General features: G+C 37.0%; 1 protein-coding gene across 2 annotated transcripts in view; it reads left to right on the forward strand.

Annotated features, from left to right (window-relative positions):
- LOC149838970 (Protein kinase superfamily protein) overlaps positions 1-25,079 on the forward strand; it is a 90,553-nt gene that overhangs the window by 46,233 nt on the left and 19,241 nt on the right. Inside the window, exons 9-14 of one of the 2 annotated variants that reach the window (XM_090006908.1) lie at positions 31-238; positions 346-431; positions 11,626-11,714; positions 24,312-24,363; positions 24,444-24,500; positions 24,788-24,946. In XM_090006908.1, coding sequence (XP_089863034.1) covers positions 31-238; positions 346-431; positions 11,626-11,714; positions 24,312-24,363; positions 24,444-24,500; positions 24,788-24,946 — 651 coding nt within the window. Of the gene's footprint in view, positions 1-30; positions 239-345; positions 432-11,625; positions 11,715-24,311; positions 24,364-24,443; positions 24,501-24,787; positions 24,947-25,079 lie in introns of those variants that run through there. The other variant, XR_016432005.1, reaches the window with a different exon arrangement.

Raw genomic sequence — 25,079 nt, forward strand, 5'->3', positions numbered from 1 at the left:
GTTGTCTGAAATTTGAATATGTATTTTCAGCTTACAGACTTTGGACTTTCAAAAATCGGCCTTATCAAGAGCACTGCTAGTTTGGTTGAAAGTGAGACAGGAAGTTCCTCAAAGGTAGATGACCACAGCATACAAGTGTCTCTTGAATCTGCCCACTGTGAGGAGAAAATAAATCAGGGTCATGCAGCTGGCACTCCAGACTATTTGGCACCTGAAATTTTACTCGGAACTGAGCATGGTAGTATACTATCCTAAAGTTGGTATATGATCGCTGCAGTTTCTTTGCATGATTTTGTGACTGCTTTATCAAACATAGAAAGTTAACTTACTGAGTTTTGAACTCAGGCTGTAGTGCAGACTGGTGGTCTGTAGGCATCATCCTCTTTGAGTTTATAATGGGAATCCCCCCTTTCACAGCACAATCTCCTGAGGTATCATCTTGCATTATATATTGTGTCATTCTTGAGGATGTTTAATATCTGGTCTAGATTATGTTTCAATTTAATCCCCAGGGGTCAGAAAACACTTGTTTCAGCATTTGCATGAAGCAAGTTTTTTATATAATACTGTTTCTTGTGGATGATAACAAACCATGTGCGTGAAAATCTTTCTGGTTTGCTGTTCAGATAATGTCAGAAAAGATGCATCTTTGGTCCTTGGAATTCATGCATATATCAAGGTGTTGGGGAAATATCCCATTCCTTAGGATCCATGTGCACACTTACCCACACTCCGCTTATCCTCTCCGCCTTCATTGCATGAAAGTTTTTTTCAGGCGATGTTATTCTACTCAGATTATCTCTGCTTTTAGATCATAGCAACTGTGATGCACCTGAAATGCCCTTTTATTACATCTTGCCACCACAGAGCGTATGTTAATAGGTAGGGTGAATATGGTAGGAAATCCAACCAAATAATATTCTTTTCAGAGATGTGTTTTTTGAATTGCTTTCTATTTCTTAAAATATTTGTCATTTGAGTTGGTTACAATAAACCAGTTTGCAACACTATGTGGCTATGACCATAGTTACAAATCTAGCTGATATTTTGAATATCCCACAAAAAAATGTGATGTATATTCAAAATGAGATATTCGCAAATAAAACATGATATATTCAATATATCTCTCACTTTGAATATCTCGTGAGTTTAAAAAAAATGTTAAACACAATGCCATCTTTTGTTATGGCATGTTTCTATGCTTTTCTTCTTTTTATACAGGCATTCAATGCTGCCTTGCTGGCAAGGCAGCATATAATGCTGCATAGCAACAGCAGGCAGCATTGAATGCTGCCCACCCATTGAAGTGATGAAAGGGTTTCGTGTGCATGCGTTGGGAAGGGACACCCTCCTTTTATAGCATGTGGGAGGGGCCTCTCTCCCCTACTCCGTTCAATATGGGACTATTCAAAAGTCCAACAAAGTGTACAATGATCTACTGCGCTCTCAAATGCCCCCAACTTTATTAAGTTTCATATATGGTACACTGGATGTGGCATACTTGCATAATGTTTATGCTGTCTCTCTCTCTTTTATATATATATATATATATATATATATATATATATATATATATAGAGAGAGAGAGAGAGAGAGAGAGAGAGAGAGAGAGAGAGAGAGAGAGAGAGAGAGTTTTTGTTTTTCAACTTGCCAAGATTTTCCCCATTTTTTTCAAGAAAAACATTTTTTGAAAATCTTCCAAGGTAGTCCTTTGTCGAGAATATCCTGAGAAGGAGATTTGTGACTATGGCTATGATAGCTCATGCTCATAGTCACAATTCTCGTTCTCAGAATATTCTCTGCAAAGGGAAATCTTGGGATATTTTCAAAAAATGATTTTTTCTCGGAAACATCTCAGCTATATATATATGTGTGTGTATATATATATATATATATGTGTGTGTGTGTGTGTAGAGAGAGAGAGAGAGATTTGGGTTAGAAAAGAGAGAACTAGGTAGGAAGCACAAAAGGCAGCAATTAATCCCTATAGGATTTTAGTCCTATATCGAAGAGCGTGGGGTGCATAGTCACAAATCTCGTTCTCGGGATATTCTTGGTGTTTTAAAAATTGTGTTTTTCTCAGAATTTTTTTGGGAATTAAAAATAAAATTATAAACTTGTATTTTGAAAGAGAGAAAAAAGACATTCTGGATGAGCGGGAGAGTGGATGGAAAGAAAATCAAGAGCGTGTAGTTATTGGGCGAGTATTAGGTTATTATTGCCCATATATGTGAATGGGATTAGTCCCATATCGAAGAGAATGTGTGAGGGAAGCCTCCCACACACTTTATAAAAAGGAGGGCCTCCCATCTATTTTGTCGCAAAAGGAGCGTGCCCTCCTCACATTGGGTGAGCATTAAATGCCTCCCTTTTTTTAAAAGGATGGGCGTTAAAAGTTCCTCACTTTTTCAAGAAAGTAGGACTGGTAGAAGGTGGGCATTAAAAGATTCTTTTTCAAGAAAGTAAGAGAGAATCAAGAAAGGTTTGTTTTTTAATATTTTAGTTATGTTTAACTCGCGATAATATCGCGAGATATTAAAAATATGTGATATTTTGAAAACCTCATGATATTATCAGGAATATTATGTTTATTGAATATTTCATGATAATATCATGGGATTTTCAAAATCTCGGCGATATTTGTGACTATGGTGGGGAGGGAAGGCCCTCTTAAGATAAATATAATATTATGGTTTAGTTACCGAGGTATACTTAGATGTACTTATCGATGCTTCCTTTGTATTTGTTATTCTTTATATGTAAAATCCATTGAAAAAAAATCTTTTGGGTCGGACCCGGGTCGGGTTCGGACCCGACCCGGATCCGAACCGGGTACATGCCCCCCATGCTTATTTAAAGCACGAAGAGGGAAGGGGTTTTCATTCGAACCCCCCCCCCCCCCTCTCCCGCAACTCTCTCAGTCCCCCGCCTCTTCTCTCTCTCCCCGACCTTGACACCCCCCTCTCTCTTGTTCTCGTTTTTCAGCGAGCCCCGTCCGGCAACCCCCCTTCAACCTCATCCCTCTCTTCCCGCCACTCTCTCTCTCTCTCTTTCTCTCTCTCGTTTGCCTGCCGACGCCGACGTCAGTGACCTCCATGTACACCCCTAACTCCCTTCCCATTCAGATTTAGAGAAAAACCCGTAGCTTGATTGATCTTATGAAGAAAACTTAGAGGAAAGAGAAAAAAATCGTTGAGGAAGCTCTTTTTCTTTTCTCTTTTCATTTTCCTCACTCTTTTTCTCTCTCTTAACTCACGACTTTCTCTCTCTCTCTCTCTAGAAAACAATTTCTAGAGAGAGGGGTTTTCAACCCTTTATATAGTTTGAAAAGTCTCTAGCGGGGCTGACGCCCCCTTCTAGACCTTTAGGGGTAGAGTTCTACCCCTCTAAACCTTATCATTTTAATTTTAATATATATTTATTTTTTGTTTATCTTATGAAATATTCTACATTAGGGGGGGACACCCCCTTCTAGATGGTTAAGTGGGGTAGAGTTCTACCCTTCTAGATGGCTAGGTAGAACTCTACCTCATCTTTTCACTTTAAGTTCAAGTATTTGTTTTTAAAACTTTAAATTCATTTTAGTTTTAAATTGGCATGAATGGATTATGGACCCGATTTAGATTCACGATCCAAATTTGATTGGATCTCAACCTAGACTGGCTCCTAGTCAATATGGATCCTAGATTGAGTCCATATCCATATTAACATTGGTCCAACAGAGCAGGTCGAATCTGATCCAAACCGAAAAAGGCCCAAAAATAGAGGTCGGTCAATTTTAAAAAATACATTTTTTGAACCAACCGTTATCCGATTTTGACAAAACAGATCTCCTACGAGATCTACGTTTTGAATTCACATATTTTTCTTAACGTATTTAGATCTTGTCACTGGACTCTAGACCAGGTCCAGACCCAGGTTGACATCATCCCATATTTAATATTTTTTTATAATTTCAACATATTAAATATAAATATTTAATTTAAAAATTATATTTTTGAGCTTAAAAATTATTGAAAAATTACGAGATATTACATAGCAGGCCGCACAACCACAAGCTTGCAGTTGCAGCAGGCGGCCTACTGGCTCGTCTCTCTCTCTTTGACTCTCTCTATCTCTCTCAGTCTCTTTGATTTTGCAAATTTTGTTTTTTTTCTCATAAATTTGAAGAGGGAAGAAGTAAGAATCGAGGAACGTAATTTCGACTCAAGCATACTGCAGCTTGAACAGGTACTCTCTCTCTCTCTCTCTCAGTCAGCAGAGCAGACCGTAGGCTCGTAGCTGCAACCTAGAGGCCTGCTCTCTCTGTCTCTCTTAATTGATGCTAGTTTTGCACTGCTTCCTTGTTTTTGGTATTTTTTTACAATTTCCCTTCGATGTTTTTTTTACCGTCAACAATTAGATATTGAGATTAGCTGGATTGTAATGCTCAATAAACATTTCTTTTAATCATTAGCATCTTTTTATTATGAATGCATATGCAATAAATATATGATATTGCATTTTAGATGTTAAAATTTGCTATGAATCATATTTAGCAAAACTTGTTTTTTTCTAGCCTTTATGATTGATTTAGGACCTCAGGTTATTTGTTTTTTTTATATAAAATCATAATATACGATTTTGTTATATTTTTACTGTTGAAACTTGAATGGAGCACACAGAAACAGAGGCAGAGAGAGAGGTCGGCAGAGAGAGGAAAGTCTTATTCTTACCCTTAGGGCTAATCTCCTCTAGTTTAAATAGAGGTTAGCCTAAAGAGGAAATTATATATGGGTCCCTCATTATATATGAAATATCAAAAAAATGAACTTTAAGAATAAAAGAGAGTTCAGACGACTGATCTTAACACTCCCCCTCAAGCTGGAGCATAGATATCAATCATGCTCAGCTTGTCACAACAATGAGAGAAACTAGGCCTCACGAGAGCCTTGGTAAAGACATCAGCTACTTGTTCTTCGGAAGATACATGATCTGTGCAAATATAACCAGTCTAAACAAAGTCACGTACATAGTGTCAGTCAACTTCAATATGTTTAGTCCTTTCATGAAAAACTGGATTGTTGGCAATATATGTAGCAGCCCTATTGTCACACACCATCAATATAGGTAGGGATACTTTCACCTGAAGGTCGGTCAAAACTGATTTTACCCACATAATCTCAACTGCGGTCTGAGCCATAGCTCGGTATTCCGATTCAGCACTCGACCTGGCTACAACAGTTTGTTTCTTACTCCTCCAGGTAACGAGATTTCCTCCCACAAAAACACAGAATCTAGTTGTTGACTTTCTATCTTCAATAGACCCCACATAATCTGCGTCAGTGTAAACAACAACGTCCAAGGAAGAATTTTGTTTAAACAACAGTCCTTTACCAGAAGATGACTTTAAGTACCTGAGAACCATCATAGCGGCATCTCAGTGAACTTTGGTAGGTTTATCCATGAATTGACTGATTTTATTCACTGCTAATGAAATGTCAGGTCTAGTAACAGTCACATATAACAACTTACCCACCAAGGATCTAAAGCTGGCACTAACGACATATTCAGACTTCTCTTCGAACATATGAGTTTAGGGATCCATCAGAATGTTAGCTGGCTTCGCTCCTAGCATTCCAGTCTCTTTTAATAAATCCAACACATACTTTCTTTGTGACAAAACTAAGCCCTCTTTGTTTCTTGCAGCCTCGATACTCAGAAAATATCGGAGTGAACCAAGATCTTTAGTAACAAAATGTTTCTGAAGATGATCCTTTGTTGCAGAAATATCTTGGGCACTGCTCCCTGTCAATATGATGTCATCGACATATACCACCATAACCACAATTTCAGAACTAGTTTTCTTGATAAACAAAGAGTGGTCTGAAGCTGACCTGACAAATTCAAAATCCGACATTACCTCAAATAATTTGTGAAACCATGCCCGAGGGCTCTGCTTCAGGCCATAAATTGCCTTCTTCAACTTGCACACTTTCTGACACTCCCACTGAACCTCAAAGCCTGGGGGTTGTTGCATGTAGACTGTTTCATGCAAATCCCCATACAAAAAGTCATTCTTGACATCCAACTGAAACAAGGGCCATCCATAGTGCACAACAACAGAAAGAACGAGATGAATAGTGCCAAGACGAGCGACTGGGGAAAAAGTTTCAAAAAAGTCAACACCATAAGTCTGAGTATAGCCTTTTGCAACCAACCGGGCTTTGTACCTTTCAATTGACCCATCCGAGTTATATTTAATGGTATATACCCATTTGCAGCCAACAATATCTGCATCAGTAGGAGTATCAACCAAGTCCCAAGTGCCCCTAGAGCATAGGGCATCCATCTCATCCTGCATAGCCTGCATTCATTTGGGGTTGAATAGAGCTTGACTGTGATGAAGCGGAACAGAGGAGGCAGACAGAGCCGAAATAAAATTCTTCATAGATGCCCCAAGATTAACTTCTGAAACAAACTGAGAAATGGGATGAAGGGTGCATTGTCTTTTTCCCTTGCGCAGAGCAATAGGAAGATCATCATCAAGAGCAGAAACTTCAGTATGCTCAGAGATACTTACCTCAGGAGAAGGAGATAATGGGGGCATGGAGGTAGGTGGTAACCTGTGAGTATATACTATAGGAGGGTTTCAGTAGCGACACTCCCCAGAGGATGGAGCCAAAGACTGTGGAGGAAACGACTCTAAAGGAAAAGGAGGAATTGGCAGAGGAAGGACATCACCATGACTCTCCTGTAACCTTGGAGTAGTACTCGAAAAATATGGAATAGACTCAAAGAAGGTAACGTCCGCACTAACATACTCTTTATGGGATATAGGGTCATAGCAACGATATCCTTTTTTATTCTTAGGATACTCAAGGAAAACACATTTAATAGACTGCGAAGCAAGTTTATCTCGATCAGGACCCAGCTTATGCACAAAACACACACATCCAAAAACTTTAGGGGGGATAGGAAAGAGAGGAACCTCTGGATGGAGAATTCGAATTGGGATCTGGTCTTCTACAGAACTTGAAGGCATGCGATTTATAAGAAAGCCAACAGTCAAAACCGCATCGCCCCAGTATGACGCATGCATATTGGATTGAATCATTAGGCACCGAGCGACATTGAAGATTTGTCTATGTTTCCTCTCAGCCACACCATTTTGCTGGGATGTATGGGGACATGTAAATTGAGGTTGAATCCCATTAGCAGAATAGAATTGAAGCAAGTCTGTGGATTTGAACTCAAGAGCATTATCAGTGCGAACAATTTTAACACACATCAAATTGAGTTTTATTTCAGCAATTAAAGATTTAAGAATGACAGGGCCTTGAGACCGATCTTTTAACAGAAACACCCACGATAACCTTGAGAAGTCATCAACAATAACCAAATAATAACAACATTGAGTCCTACTAGGAATCCTACTCGGACCCCATACATCGACATGAAGAAGATCAAACAATCTTTGACTCGACGGACTCTGACTAGAGGGAAAGGAGCTTCGGCAATGTTTTCACAATTGACATGTTTCACACTGAAAAGAAACAAGAGGTATATAAGGAATGACACGACAAAGTTTTGGCACTGGAAGGTGACCCAGATGACGATGCCACAATAGAGGACTTGAGGATGATGTAACTGCAGAATAGACTGAACCCACTCGTTGATGTAGATAATACACACCACCTTCTTCATAACCGCCACCGATCCTCTTCCCCGTCAGCAAGTCCTGAAAAGTGCAACCCATAGGATAAAAAATCACCCTACAATTCGGCTCTTTTGTCATTCGACTGACAGATAATAGATTTTGTGGAAAAGAAGGAGCATGAAGAACATTTGACAATTGAAGAGTAGGAGAAATAGACATGTTTCCATGCCCTACAATTGGGGAAGAACTGCCATCAGTCAGAACTACCCTTTTTTTATCAGACACAGGTTTTAAATTTAAAAAATTACATGAATTTCCACACAAGTGTCTAGATGCTCCTGAATCAATGATCCACCTACCACCTTGGCCAGAAAGGCCATCACCTGTCGAGCCCGCAACCTCCGCAACAGGAGACTTCAAAGTGGATGAGCGTAAGGCAAGGAGCTCGTCATATTCAACCCTGCTAAGAGTTACAGAGTCATTGGAGTAATTTGCATCTGATTTAACCACTTGAGCCATAAGATAAAATAATGGGCTTGATTCAAAACGCAGGTACAACCACACGCGCACACAACCTGCTGAAAGTCCAGATCTGATGCACACTAACAACCAGCTATAAAACCGACAATATCAAGATTTAATTTCACAGATAAAATCTGGGATCCACGACCACCGACTAACCATCCACCTTAACAAGGTACTGCGATAGGCTGCATACCACAACCACGACAGGCTGCATACCACGACACCGCATCCAACACGATAGAGATGCGTCAGGTTCATGCCTGAAACTGATGACTTATTCAACATCCACTCTACCACCATTGACGCACTTTGAAGTCAGATCCAACACAGTCGGACAATCGGATCACAATAAGGAGAACGCGATCCAGATTACACACGAACACCAGTCGTTGTAGATGATGTCAACGATCACCATCTGATCTGCGTTTTTGCTGAAGAAGGAACGTTAGATCAGATCCTATACATTAAGGGTTCAAATCTGAATACTGCACGACCACCCGATCTGCTCAATCACAATGCAGAAACCACGACACCACCAAAGACAACACCAGAGACAGTGATGAAACACGACCCCTGATCTGAGATCATATCTGAACTATTCTTCATAAATCCAAAAGAAACTTAAAAAAAATAATCCTCCACGACATCTATGTCTCACGGCAATCCTCGGATCAGTTGATGAATTTTTTTTTGCTCCCCACGATACATGTTTCACGGCAGCACCAAATCAGTTGAAACAAAATATTTTTGACATCCAGATCCATGAACAGAATAGATTTTCTTCACCCCACTCGGATCCGTTATATAAAAAAAATCCACGGCTTTTACAGATCACCCATACCAGCCGCTACTCGATCCAGATGACAAACAAAATATCCACTGAGGTCTTTAGATCTGATTATAGATTTGTGTCAAGACATCAGATCTGTACACTTGTAAAGAAACAAAATACACACATTTTTTTTTTGAGCTTTCGTGCAGACAGAAGAAGTGCTCACGCTCCCCAAGACCTGCTGCTCTGATACCATGTTGAAACTTGAATGGAGCACAAAGAGAGAGAGAGAGAGTGAGAGAGAGAGAGAGAGGTCGACAGAGAGAGGAAAGTCTTATTCTTACCCTTAGGGCTAATCTCCTCTAGTTTAAATAGAGGTTAGCGTAAGGAGAAAATTACATATGGGTCCCTCATTATATATGAAATATCAAAAAAGGAACTTTAAGAATAAAAGAGACTTCAGACGACTGATCTTAACATTTATTAATAAATAAAAAAATCTTGACTCGTTATGTTTAACTATCCTCTCTCCATATGCATATATGTTTAATGTTATAATTATTTATTTTATTTTATTGTAATATATATATATATATACACACACACATTGCGTTGTAATCCCTTTGTTGTAGTAATTGCTTTGTGTTGCTTCATCATTGCAGGAACTAAGGGAAGTCGTAGATTGAGCGAAAGTACCGTGGAGGTTTGAAGATTAAAGTGCTTGAAATTCTAATGATGATTGAAGTTTGAAGAAGCTTTGGAACTTGAAGATTATTTATGGAGGCATTTGAAGACCTTTTCTTATCTTGTTTTTGCAAACTTTCGGTCTTCCATTGTAAGTTTGAGAGAGGGTGTTAAGATAAATGTAATATTATGGTTTAGTTACCGAGGTATACTTAGGTATACTTATCAGTGCTTCCTTTGTATTTGTTATTCTTTTATCCTTTTTGTTTTCTAGGTATGCCTATACCTTTGGTATACCTATTAGGTATTTAATATTTAGATTAAGTATACTTAAACGTATACTTGTAAGGTTAGAATAAGTATTTTTTGATTTGTATTTGTATGTTTATTTTTTAGTCATTATTTATGACTAATATTTATGTAAAATTTTTTTGTCAAAATGTTTTGAGCAAGCTGGTTGTTAGGACTATGCCTAACGGTTAGTTGGAGGAGGTCCAACTAGCCATACTTCCCCCCAACTAGCCATTAGGCTAGTCCTCTCCTTTTCTCTCTCTCACTCCCTTATATAAACGGTGTGTATGTGTGTTTTAGTGAGAGAGGATGGGTCTATATTGAGTGTGTGCATGAGTGTGGTAGTGGGGTTTTTCTTGTATATTTTTTTGTGTTTATTTCACATCAATAAAATATTTAGCTTTTTATATCTTGTTTCTTCTCTTGAATTTGCATGGCTTATTGTATATAGCCAAATGCATATTTATAATGCATTTGGATTTTATCGATTTTGTTATGTTTTGTTTCTTGTGTCTCGGGTTCCGTATCATTTCGGGTCATGTCCTCCCCCAACTCTGTAAATGGAAGGCCTCCCTCCCTTTTTCTTTTGTCAGATTTCAAGGTGTCTGCCAGCTCCATCACGTGGGGCAGGCAGTGATCATTTATTGCCTTGCCCCTATTATGAGGTGTGGGTATGTGAAAAAAAAGCTTTCATTTTTATGTTTTTTTTGCCTTTTGTTAAAATATCGGGAAAAATCCCATGGGCGTCACCCCTTGCACAAGCCAAAGCGTGGCGACTCTTTGGGGGCAAGGGGTAAGCCCACAGAGTTTTATGCTACTAGGACAGCGACCTTAAATACGACAGGCAAAGGCAACGCGGCTAGGTCTTTGATCCTGGAGGTGGTTTCTCCATGTAAATGTCAAAAAAAAAATGCTAACTAGATATTTAAAATATCACTTTTTTCATATATTTCTTGGTTATTGAATTTATTGCAAATTTTTTACAATAAATTCAAAATATCGCTGAGATTTGTGACTATGGTCATGCTTAACTGTAAATGGTGGGTTGTATATAAGCAACCTAACCTGACCTCATTGTAACCAGTGGGAACCAGAGCTGAAAGTTTATGCACACACAAACACATGCATCTGTTGCATAGGTATGGGTGCAGATATGCGGTAAAACATGGGTATGAGCGGTATGACAATTTTTGTAGATGAGTACATGGGAACGGATATATATAAAAGCATCTGCACATGTAAAAATACTCAATTATTTTACCTTTTACTAGATGCTTCTAATATGAAGTTATAGACTGTCAAGCTTATGAACTAAAAGCCTAAACATGTCAAAGATATGTGGTTAACTAATATTGAGAACTGCATGCCATTAACTGTAGCTTTCTCTTATATTTTATAAATGTTGTTGTGAAAGGGTGTGATTCATGCAATGTGTCATCTATTCTCCAAATTAGAAGATGGAAAACTTTGTAATGTAAACTGTTGCACAAAATGAATTCAGACGCACATCCAGATGCTGGATTCTTCATGTTTAGGTGCTATGACATGTGAGGTTCTCCCCTACTAATGGATTTTCGTGGGTGGGGGCAGGGGTCGCCTATCTTTCTTTTCAATTTTCCCTGTATATGGTCAAGAGAACTGCCTATTTAATTTTTGCTTGTATTTCAAAATTGTAGTTTGTAAACTGTATTTGGTTGTTTATCTTTTATTCCAGATAATATTTGACAACATCCTTAACCATAAGATCCCTTGGCCATCTGTCCCGGGTGAGATGTCATGCGAGGCAAAGGACTTAATTAGCAGGTGTGTGAAGATTTTCCTATTCCTAGGATACTTTTTTATATATTTTTTATTTTGTAGTTTCTCAAATGGTGCTTATAAGTGTAATGAAACCAAATATGCACAAGTACAATGCCACTAATGGGCTACAAAGAGTGCACAAACACAAAAAACTCTAATGGGCAAAATACAATAAGCCACAAAGGCTAGCACAAATAACTCACAAAAGAGTATTAGAGAGAGAGAGTACACAAAATATAAAAAAATATTTTATATTGAAAATGCTTGAGACAAGCATACCTAAGAGGCAAAGGGCCTCTTTAAATAGGCCTTTACAAGGCTCTAAGAGCCGTTGGGAAGCCTCCAACGACTCTAAGGGCCATTTACAAGAATGCCCTTTCACAAATGTGAAAGGGCCAAAATACAAAAAGAAAAAGAAAAGGTACAATGCTGCCCTTAATGGACAGCTCCTATTACATAATAAGAAAATAACAAAAATGCCCCTATAGGACATTACTAATTACAAAGCATGTAAGTATAATATATACATATAAATGTATATATACATATATAAATATGTATATATTTTAACACCCTCCATCAAATTGACGATGCGATCATTGAAAGTTTGTCTAGAAGGAATGAGAACCGGGGAGACGACAAAGCTTTGGTGAAGAAATCTACAAGTTGGCATTTTGATGTGACATAGGAAAGTTTAATAGTGCTCTTCAGATACTCATCATGAACATAATGGCCGTTTATCTCTATATGCTTTGTTCGTTTATGGAAGGTGTGGTTGCTGACAATATAAATCATACTTTTGTTGTCGCAACCCATCTTCAAAGGAATAGAGATGTTGACTCCCATGTCTTTAAGCAAACATCTCAACCAAACAATCTCAGTTGTAGTGGTCGACATTGCCCTATATTCAGCTTCAGTGGAAGACATCGACACCTATTATTTCTTGCATCTCCATGATATCAACAAATCACCAAGAAAAATACAATATCAGTATTAGAAATTTGATCATTGGCATTGCCACTCTCAATTAGAGTCAGTATAAGCAATTAAACTAGGAGATGAAGATAAAAAAATCCCTTTTGTCACTGTCTCCAAATATCTGATAATATGCATGACTGCCGCCATGTGAATAATGGTCGGTGCATGCTGAAATTGGCTTGCACTATGAACCACATATGCTATATCTGGCCTGGTGATAGATAAGTATGTAAGTGACCCAATCAACTGACAATAAGGGGTAGGATCTTCTAAAGGTATTCCATCATTGGCCCTCATCTTCGCTTGGATCACTTCTGGAGTATATCATTGTTTTTGTCAGTTAGTCCAAATTTAGCAATTATATCTGATGCAAGTTTTATCTGAGTTAGTCCCTCTAGGGAAATATGCAACTTCAATACCTAAAAAATACCTTAGAAATTTAAGGTCAGACATATCAAAATTTCTTTTAAGAACATTTTTAATTGTTTCAATGCCTTTTTTATCACTTCCTGTAATGATCATATCATCAACATATAACAACAAAATAGTTATATTGTTCCTTGCATTTCTAACAAAGAGAGTTGTATCAGTATAACAAGAGACAAAGCCATTATCAATAACGATTCTACTAAAGCGGTCATACCAATCCTTTAGAACTTGCTTAAGACCGTAAATAGTCTTTTTAAATTTTAAGAACTTTTCATTTTTCAAGGTCAAACCGAGGCGGATGATTCATATAAACTTTTTCACAAAGATCACCATTGAGATAAACAATTTTGATATCTAACTGATAAATAGGATGGATGTAGGCAATTAGAGTCCTAACACTAGTTATTCTAGCAATATAGGCAAAGGTTTCTTCATAATCAATACCATACTCCTGTGAATCTCTTTGCAACTAGCCTAGCCTTGTATCTTTTTAAAGAGCCATCACTTTTGGTTTTAATTTTAAACAACCATCGATACCCAATAACAATTTTTTTCTAAGGGTAAATTCACTACTTCCCATGTGTTGGCTTTGTTAAGAGCTTCTAATTCCAATTTCATGGCATCTACCCATTGTGAATGTTGTTTAGATTCATGAAAATTTGAGGGCTCATGATAGACATGGATTATCATAAAAAACACTCTATATCTTTGGGAAAAAGATTCGTAGGATACAAACCCGAGGAGGCATAAAAATCCTAAGAGTTTTTCTAGGTAATGGTTCCTTTAGATGTTCTAATGAAAGATTTTGTGAATAAGTTTCAAAATAAAGCATTTTGATGACTTTCCCCCTTGACTTGGCGCAAATGTCAGTAGCAAACTTCATTTGAGATAAAATGTACTCTCTAGGAAAGTATGCAACTTCAATGCCTAAAAAATATCTCAAATAACCCAAGTCAGACATGTCAATTTTTTTTTTAATATTTTTAATATCTCTAACTCCCTATTTGTCACTCCCAGTGATTATCATATCATCTACGTAAAGTAGAAGTATAACTACTTTGGTACCTATACTTTTAATAAAAAGAGCAATGTCAGTATAACGGGAATGAAAACCCAAAGAAGACATGACACTACTAATATATCATACCAGGCCTTTCAAGCCTGTTTAAGACCATACAAGACCTTTTTAAGTTTAAGAATTTTACCATTTTCAATATTAACTCCTGGCAGGAGTTCATATAGACCTTCTCACTTAATTTTCCGTTAAGAAAAGCATTTTTAACATCAAATTGATATATGGGATACTTTTTAATTGAAGCAACTGCTATAAAGGTCTTAACACTAGTCATTCTAGCTACTGGGGCAAAGGTTTTCTCACAGTAAATCCCATATTCTTGATAATATCCTTTGGCGACGAACCTGACTTTATATCTTTTTAGGGTCCCATCACTTTTGGTTTTATTCTTGAAAACTCATCTACATCTTATAGCTTTCTTCCCTAGAGGTAATGAAGTTACTTTTCAAGTATTAGCCCTTTTTAGAGCTTCTGATTCTACATTCATTGCTTCAACCCAATGTGGAATATTTTTAGCATCATTATAGTGCGATGGTTCATAGTACGAATATAAAGTTATTAAGCATGCTCTATAATTTGGTGTCAAAGTATCATATGATACAAACCTACTAGGTGGAATAGAGACCCGATTGGATCTTCTAAGTGGGGTTCCTTCTATAGGGGAATTATGTTTATATTTTTCTAAAGCACTTGGAGGATTTCTTTGCTCCCGTCGGGTATACACTTGTATTGGTTTATCAATAATATCATTACTTGATGGTAATTCAACAATTTCAGCATCTAAATGCTCATGATCATCACCATTCTTACTTGAATCATCATTTGAAGAAACATCACAAGAGGTTAATTCTGTAAGGAGTAAATAGGAAGGGAGAAAATGCGTACCGACACAAGATTTCAAAATCTGACTTGCACAAGATTCTTCTAAAATATTTGAGAAGCAAGATCCACCACTTCAAACTTCAAAGATCCAAAGGCACGCTTTTCGAGGCACTCAAAAAAGAAGAATCCCACCATCCTCTATCACCAACCTCGCTCTGATACCATGTAAAATTGTCTACGAAGAGACAATATGCATACAAGCACAAATACTTTATGAAAGATGTGCACGAAGGTACTCAGACAATACTTGAACAAAATACGCACAAAAAGCGTAAAAGTAGCAAACATGCACTAAGGCATGTATTTTATAGAAAAGAGCAAATGCTTGAGACTCTCAAGCTTAAGGAATAACAAGGGGGAACACCCCTATTTATACAAAAGCAAAGGGGTACAAGGGGGGCTCCCAAAGGAGTCGTTGGGGGGGCCCCCAATGTACCTTTATGAAAAATAAAAAAATAAAAAATACAAAAAAATAAAAAGAAATTACAACATATTTCAAGTGGAATATGTGCAAAATGTGAAATTACAAGAATACCCTTTTCGGGTATAAGAAAATAAAATATGTATATATATATATATAGAGAGAGAGAGAGAGATACATATACATATATGATATATATGTATAAGTACATATATTTATACTTACAACAATGGTTTTGGAGATACATTTTAACAAGTACATATGAGTGCTGTAATGAGAATTATTAGATATATTAAGAATTCTATGAGTCATGGATTGTTTTTATCATCTTCTTCCTCATTAGAAGTCATTGCATATTCAAATTTTGACTGGGGAGGGGATGTAAATGATAGACGCTCAACTACTGGTTTGTGTATTTTTGTAGGTGACTCCCTAATCTCTTGGCGATGCAAGAAGCAACAAAAGGTGTCTCTCTCCTTAACTGAAGCTGAGTATCGCGCCATGTCAACGACTACATCTGAGTTAGTACGGTTGCAACATCTACTAGAGGATTTGGGAATTCACACCACAGAACCCTCCAGATTATGCTGTGACAATAAGAGTGTTGTATATATCGCGAGCAATCATACGTTTCATGAGAGGACAAAATACATTGAAATGGATTGCCACTATGTTCGGGAAGAATTTCTGCGAAAGACTATCACATTGCCTTATGTTCCATCAGAGTATCAACTCGCGGACTTCTTCACCAAAGCACTTCCTTCACCTAGATTTCACTTCCTACTTGGCAAACTCTCGGTTGTTGCACCATGAGTTTGAGGCACTGGCGGAGCCACGGGTGGGCGGTCGCCCACCCCAGAATTAGAAACCAGGAATTTTTGTTTTCTTCCGATGTTAAAGAAAGAATATGCGTCCATGTGTGTTTTCTTCTGACGATGGTAGTGCTAATCTTTTCCCTTAATTTTTTTCACCTTATTGAATTGTGTAAAAACTGCAGAAGAGACAGGTTATTAGTTCGTGGGAGTTGGAGTTCTCTCTTGTGAATATTCAACAAAAATTTGTGTTTTTCCCCCAGCTTCTTCTTTTGTCATTTGTTCTTTGTGAAACCGCGCAACCTACGTTTATGGGGAACCCGGCTCCACTCATCCATATATCATCCTCTGTGATCAACTCCCTCTGGGATCTCATTGGTACTAAGTTGTTTTGATCAATCTGGCCCTATCGATGGGTTCAACACGGTTGATTTAATAGAAATCAATCTTTTGATAGTGTTCTTTAACAAAAAAAAAACATGATTTTCAATTTATTTTGACAGTGTTCTTTAACAAAAAAACCATGTTTTTATTAATGGTTATTGACTTTTGAATCAGCAAAAAGTCCTCCACATAAGTCGGATTCTGTCTATTCAAATGTCGATCTTCACTAAATGGATGATGTAGATCACATACACAGGGTCCAATTTGATGAAAACAACTTGCATCGGTGAGGTCCTAATGACAGGAAGGGCGATATGGATGACTGGAACCTAAATGTGGTTATGGGTGCCATGCAAAACACTATGTTTGCTTCACTAAATGGAGGAAAAGAGGGATTGAAAGTGTGTTGTTATAGCCTAGCCACGGGCAGGCCGATGCCATGAAGGCCCTCAGAATAATGAAACCAGATGGTACCATCAACTTGATGGCCATCGCCTTCTCCGACCAGGGAGGCTGCTTCTAGAAGAGCATGTCAGATCTACCACGCACAACCAAAATTTCTTCTGACGATGGGTGGGCGAAATTTTTTTGGCTCCGCCACTGGTCTGAATAAATGGATCGTCCTTCAAGACCACCTAATTAATGGTAATCCCATAATTTCATGGATTTCAGTTATTACATATAAATTTTTTTATCCCTCTCATATAAAAAAAAGGCAAAGAAATTCTTTGTAATTCTTTGTATAACATTGTCCCCGAGACCCGAAGTCTGCCCACCCAACGAAAAACTTCTAGCTCCGCCACTGGTTTGAGGGGGGTGTTAAGATATATATATATATATATATATATATATATATATATATATATATATATATATATATGTGTGTGTGTGTGTGTGTGTGTTTATTGTTAACCAAAATACCCATTAGGGGTATTTCGGTCTTTTCTCTATAATAGGTGTCAGCCCATTAGGGGATGACATTTCTGTATTTTATTTCATGTATTTATTTTTTGTCTTTTTCCTTTTTCACCTTTTGTCTTTTTCAGATTTGATGGGACAGCTCCATATAGCTGTTGGAGCTGCCCCAACAACTATATTTATGACCGTTGGGTGCAACCCCAACAGCCATATGGAGCTGCACCCTATTGGCTCCATTGTATTATATATTGGCCTCTTGTGGCCTTGTATTCCCAACTCATTCTTGAGTGCTTCTATGCAATAACAAGTTTTTAGACCCTTGTGTGGGTGGTTTCTTGATTCGATCAAGTATTTTTACTTGATTGAAAGTGTGTTCTTGCGTGTGTATCAGATTCAATCCACTTCATTACATGATCGTCTAATTGTTTTTGGCTTTACGGATGCTGATTGGGCGGGAGATCCGGATATGAATCGGTCTGTGTCAGGATTTTGCATCTTCTTGGGAAGTAATCTAATATCTTGGAGTAGCAAGAAGCAACGCACTGTAACCAGATCAAGTGCGGAGGCAGAATATCATTCTATGGCATTTCTCGTTGCAGAAATTACTTGGATTCATCATAGTCTCACTATTTTAAATAAGAAAGTTGGATGCTCCGTTATATATTGCGACAATCAGAGTGCTATCAAAATCTCGTTGAATCCCATTCATCATGGCAAAACTAAGCATATTCAATGTACAACTTAAGGGAAGCTGTAAGAAAGTTAGTGTATACAAATTTTGGATCGGGTCTGGGCAGACCTAATCCATTCTATAAAACACATCAAGTATGCTTGTAAGTTGTAATATTATTAAGGGTATTTTGGTAAAATACCAAACCCTATCCTGTAACATAAAATCAAGTGAATAGGCAGCAGCAAAATACACACAAAAAAATTTTAATGTGAACTGCTGCTCCTTGTTTCAACTTTTGTCTTCGTCCTCTTCTCACATTTTCTTGCAGGTATTCAGCAAGGATCAAAATCTAACAAATTCTTCTTGTGGCAAACAATCAAATAAAAAGTTATAATTTACTTCATCTTTTTCTTTAGTTTTCTCGAGTCCATCTTCATTTTCTAAAAAGGTCACGTCCTTAGAAACATAAAGTTTGTTATTCTTAAAGTCAAAACATCTATAGCCTTTTTGGTTTACACTCGATAAAGGCACATTCAATGGCTTTTGGGGATAATTTATCTCTTTTATGTAAGAGAACAAAGCACTTGCAACCAAAAATTCTAAAACATTTATAATCGATGATTTTTTTAAACAATGTTTCGTATGGAGAACATTTTGTAGGGATAAAGAGGGCATTCTATTTATCAAGTAGGTTGATGTTACAACGGCCTCGGGCCAAAAACTTTTTGCAATATTTTTAGAGATAAGTAGGGTCCTAGCGGTTTCTATAATGTCTATGTTTTCTTTCGGCTAACCCATGTTGTTGAGGAGTTCTTGGACAAGATTTTTTGTGACAAATTTCATTTTGTTTTAAATAATTTTGGAATTCATTGGATAAGTATTCCTTGCCCCAGTTGGATCTGTTTTTGGAGGTATCATTAAGTTTGGGACAATTTGGCCTTATGTGTCCCAGTTCATGATAATGATGACAACTGGCTTTCCTATATCCACCATTATAATTATTTTGCCTTCCAAAGTATGGAGGTTTGTAAGATTTAACATGATTGTTTGGTTTAGATAAGGGCAAAACTTCATCTCCCCCTTTAACCATACCAAGACGAGTTTCTTCTTGGCAAACTTCGGTAACCGCATCTTCCAAAGGAAAAGCTTTAGTTCTATGAAGGAGAGTGTAATGAAATATGCGAAAATACAAAACAAAGGCCTCTAAGGGCTTACATGATCATAAACACAAAGTGCACATACATATACACATGTCTAAGTAAGAGACAATCCAAAAACAGTAAGGCACTACACAAGCACTAAATGCATACAAGACATAAAAGAATTAAAAGAACACAAGAATATAAAAATATGCATTTTATTGAGCATGAATGCTTAAAAGAAGCGTTAAGAAATGAAAGGGGACAAATGCCCCTATTTATATATATGCAAGAGAGAGGGAGACCTCAATAGAGTTGTTGTACCTCTATTGACTAGTCAACTCTATCTTGACTAGTAAAAAAAAACCAACAACTTTGTTTGATATTTGACCAAATAGTCCCTATAAAAATAGAAAAGGACAAAAAATAAGTAAAAGTACTAATGTGCCCCTAATGGGCAGCCTATTTCAAGGATGAAAATGACCAAAATACTCCTGATGGGTATTTACCTATTACATCATTATAAATAAAATATATATACATATATATGAATATATATATATATATATATATATATATGTACAATATGAACATATATATACATGTACAACTTAATAGAGAGAAGATCTTACTTGCTCAAACTCGGGCCTAAGCCCATGTAAAAATTTGAAAAAAATGTTTTTTTTTTCATTTCTCTTTTTAGCTCCACATCTTCACTAGAAACCCATTTGGGTTCAAGAAGAGATAATTTGTCCCATAGTGAGCCTAGAGAGCTAAAATCATCATGAACGCTCATTTCACCTTGTTTGATTGTTCGTATCTTGCCTTGTAAGAAAAATTGTCTTGCAAAGTCTTTTTGGGTATACATGCCCTTTAAAAAGAACCAAACCTCATTGGCTTTACGAAATTTGGCAATGTTGGCACATATCTTGAGCTAAACATTGTTTCAAGAATCTTGGCATGGTTACTTTTTCAATCCTCTACCTTAGTTTGATGGTCTTGAATGACTTTCACATAAGGCTTTCTCTTGATCTCCTCTTTTGGTGAGCTTGAGTTGTGGTTCCAGAATGGTGCCCATGACATACTCTCAAAGTTTTTTTCCTTTGAGATTGTTCTCCATAGAGAATGCACACATCATGTAATTTGTGCCATTTAGCTTGAAGGAGAGATCGATTTTTTGTTCATCCTCCATTTTTTAATCACCACGAACACACAATCACTTTAAAGATGTTTTTTCTCAATAACCCGATGACTCTGATACCATGTAATGAAATTGTGGAAGTAGTAAAAGCAATGTCACTAAGGGCTTACAAGATTGCAATCACAAAAGTTCACAAGCACAACCCAATGCCACTAAGGGCTAACAAGATCACACTCACAATGTGCACAAGCAAAAGTCCATTAAGGGACAACACTAAGTAGCCAACAAAGGGCAACCACAAGAGTAAAAAATATAGATCTTTATTGATGAAATGTTGAGTGAAAAGCATAAAAGAATAGGGAGGAACAACCCCTATATATACAACACAAGAGGAAGGAGAGTGACCATTGGGAGCTCCCAATGGTCCGAAATATGACCGTTGGGAGTCCCAACGATTCTATGATCATTTTGACCATAGAGCCCTCAATGATTCTCCAAAATAACAGAAAATAAAAAGAAAAAGAAACTATTTAAAAACAATTTTATTACATGTGAAATGACTAAAATGCCCCTATATGGAATTTACCTATATATATATACATGTATACATGTTTACATATATTTTAACGAACATATCCCTAAAGCTTCTTTCCTTTAAGATTATTCTCCGTAGCGGAGGCCCACATCATGTGGTTAGTACCATTGAGCTTGAAGAAGAGATCTATCTTGGAATCATGCTCCATGTTGAGAGAGAGAGAGAGAGGTAAATGTGAAAGAACACGTCCACTTGAGTCCCCGTAAGCACCACGAACACACACTTTTTTATGCTTTCTCACGAACACCAACTAGTGATGGTCACTCTTCACAAGTCCAAGAGCATTGTGATTCTGATACCATATAATGAAACAAGCGGAAGATACAAACAAGAGCCACTAAGGGCATACAAAAGCGCAAACACAATGTGCACAATCACAAGTCCACTAGGGACAATACAAAGAGCCAACAAGGGCTTAATACAAGGCAACAAAAAAAAATAGTCTTTATTGATAATATGCTTTAGCAAAAAGCATAAAATGAATGGAGACAAGGAGTCCCTATTTATATACAAAGAGACTATAGGCAAGAAGCCTTGGGATCTCTCAATGGCTCTAATTATAGCCTTTGGGAGCAATCCCAACAACTCTATGATTAATGACCATAGAGCCCCTAAAACCAAAAGAGAAATACAAAAAAGAAGTACAAAACTGTCCCTATAGGGCAGACCTAATTACAAAAGGTAAAAAGACTAAAATGCCCCTATAGGACATTACTAATTACAAAGCATGTAAGCATGATATATATACATATAAATGTATATATATACATATAAATGTATATATATACATATAAATGTATATATATATATAAGCAAGTCAATATATATACATATATAAATATGTATATATTTTAACAATAAGTTGGTCAAGTGCTCACACTAAGCACCTGGCTGGCTGACTCCAAGTTGTTTCGACGCATATGGTGATTGGTAATTGTTATACTGAAAACGTGTGCATACATTTGATTATTTTTTATTAATAATTTTCAGCTTAGATCCTCAAAGATTTGCTTCCTTGTTTCATGCTCATGCAGACACACATATTAGATAGTGAGAACAAGCATGGCATATACAATCTATGGGCAAGCTTCCACCCTTGGGAGAATCACTCTCCCATGTTTTGAGAGAATAATTCTCAAGAGGGCCATCTCTCGGTGCATTGCAAATGCGAAAGTGTGGTGTCTTGAGAAAGTTCTCTCATTTGAGAAAATAGAGGCCCATCTCCTCGACAAAGGGAGTCACAAGTCCAACTTTGTGACTCTTTCTCAAGGAAAATGATTCTCAAGTGGATCGTTCTCTCGAATTGAAGGTGCTTGCATGAATGCCCTACAGAAGCTCCTAAACACCACCATTAACTCAAGATTGCCAGCATGGTTTCACAGTATGGGATTTCATAAGCTATCTTTTTTCTTGCCTCTTCATTTACAATAATGCAATCATGCAATGCCTGTGAATTAATTGCAAGCAACCTGTATGTGATTGACAGCAACATTATTTCTTATACAACGTTTTGTAACTTTTGTTTATTGGGACTGGATGACAAGAAAAAATTCAAGACAAAAAATTATAATGATCCTTAGATTATAGTCAGCTCCCTGTCAATAACACGTCAACCCGACCCAAATCAGTGCTCTAAGCCTCTAACCAAGATTTTTTATAAGCCCGTAATAGATTAGGTCTTCCTGTCTCCCCACTTTTTAGATTGAGAATGGTTTAGGGTTAACATTTCTGTCAAATTTATTCATGTATGAATTAGGTGGACAGTGGCCCCTTGGATAACTTTGATTACAAGGTGCTAGCCTGCCACCCTCTTCTACTCATACCTAGGACCAAACCACTACCAAGTGTTATTTCTATGTTATGTATGGCTGTGCCTAAGGGCGTACCAGTTGAAGTAGATTTCACTGCATTGATTATTTGAGATGCCAGCCTTTGTGTGTGTGTGTGTGTGTGTGTGTGTTATATTTATATATTTGCTATCCTCATGGGGGTAAGGAACCCCCTAATTGGAACTCATAGGGGAGGGAGAGGGGGAGGGGGGGGGGATTGTTTTGACCAAATGTGACTTCGTGGATTTGTTCAGCATGATCAAAATAGTAGGAATATACCCTTGGTTCATAGTTTTTTGACGTAAAAATTATGTTTTTTTGAGGTTTGAAAATTTGGTACATTGTAGGCGATTGGTTTTTCAATCTTTGTAAAATCTGACATATATACATCAGAAAAACATGATCCAAAGGTCAGTTTCTACTAAATTTGATGTGTAGATCACATATGCAAAAAAAGTGAAAAAATAAAAAATATTACATTTTTTCACTAGGGGGTTCCTTACCCACGAGAGTAGCAAATGAGAGAGAGAGAGCTTCCAGACCATTTATCTTCCAAACCGTCTCAAACTTCTTTGAAAAACATACTTGCATGAGTTTTTTGCATAATCCTAACCTATAGATGTGTTTATCAATGTTTATTTACTAAAAACCATGTTTTGGATTGAATCAATTTAACAAGAATTCTTGATTTTTAGCTGTCACGTAAGTGCGGGTGCAGATATATAAATGTATGTATTTATTTTATTTATTTATTTATTTATTTATATATATATATATATATATTTATTATGTATGTACATATCTATGTGTGAAACTGGACTTGGTTAGGATTAACATAGTCCAGTTTCGAACAGAAATGTACTCAAGTATGGTTGACTGCACCTAACACTACAGAAGATGTGTCCAAGTGTCACACCTGCACTGACGCGGGTATGACACGGGTGTGTTGTCCTTTTAGAAGTGCCTGTGTTACATAGATTTTTAGTTAATCAAGTTTTTGTGCAATATATGCCGTTGATTTTTTCGTGGAGCTAAAAACACATCAAAACATGAAAAATGCTTAAACTAATGTGTTTTCTACTAATAAAGTATAGACTCTATAGAGATCATATCTATGGATTTAGATTAAACAAAAAACACATGTATGTTTTTTAATGAAGCATGGGATGATCTGGGAGATAAATTGTCCGGAAGCTACATATTACTCCCTCTCTCTCTCTCTCTCTCTCTATATATATATATATATATATATATATAATTTTGTTTGTACTTATATATGTGAAGCTTCCTGTTGTTGAATTGTTCAAGAATATGGTGTTTGCAGACTTCTTGTTCATGATCATGACCAACGTCTTGGAGCAAACGGATCATCAGAGGTAGACACCAAGCTAATACTCAAGCTAATGAGTTTCACTGATTATCTTGCTTGGAGATGGTCTGATATGCACCTGTGCAGGTGAAAGCACATCCTTTTTTCAAGGACATGAACTGGGAGACCCTTGCCTTGCAGAAGGTAGCTGTGTTTTCTCCAGTTTGGAAGCTTTACTGATTAGGTGTTCATATATGTCATTGCTAACTCATGCTACATGTGTTCCATGATTGCTTTTGTTATTGCCGTTCATTTCTTATTTTTTGTTCGCTATGCAATTGAGATCTTGTATCTGGGTTGTTTTTTGTGATATTGTAGCCTAGTTTCCTAAAATTGCAGTTTCTTTTGAAGTTTTGGTGCTCTTATACTATTTGTGGGGTATTATAAATGTTCAAAACTGATGGAGCTGGATCTGTAATTTGTGTTCGTAGGCTGCCTTTGTGCCACATCCTAACAATCCAGACGACACAAGTTATTTTATTTCTCAGTGCTTTCAAGAGTCAACTCAGATTTCACAAGACCTAAACTCAAGTGAAGATGCTTCTACTGTTTGTAGCTCAGGCTCCATGGATGGTGACTTTGAAGGGAATGTACGTATCTCTACTTAACCATATGATTAAGCAGATTTAGCTTGCAAGTTTTTGAATTAGTTTCTTTGTATGTCTTGGCAGTATTCTGCCTGCTCGCATTTGTTAACAGTCTTACATTCTCATATTTTAAATG

This window comes from Nuphar pumila, chromosome 5, assembly GCF_984573655.1.
Source record: "Nuphar pumila chromosome 5, dmNupPumi1.hap1.1, whole genome shotgun sequence".
Classification (NCBI taxonomy): domain Eukaryota; kingdom Viridiplantae; phylum Streptophyta; class Magnoliopsida; order Nymphaeales; family Nymphaeaceae; genus Nuphar; species Nuphar pumila.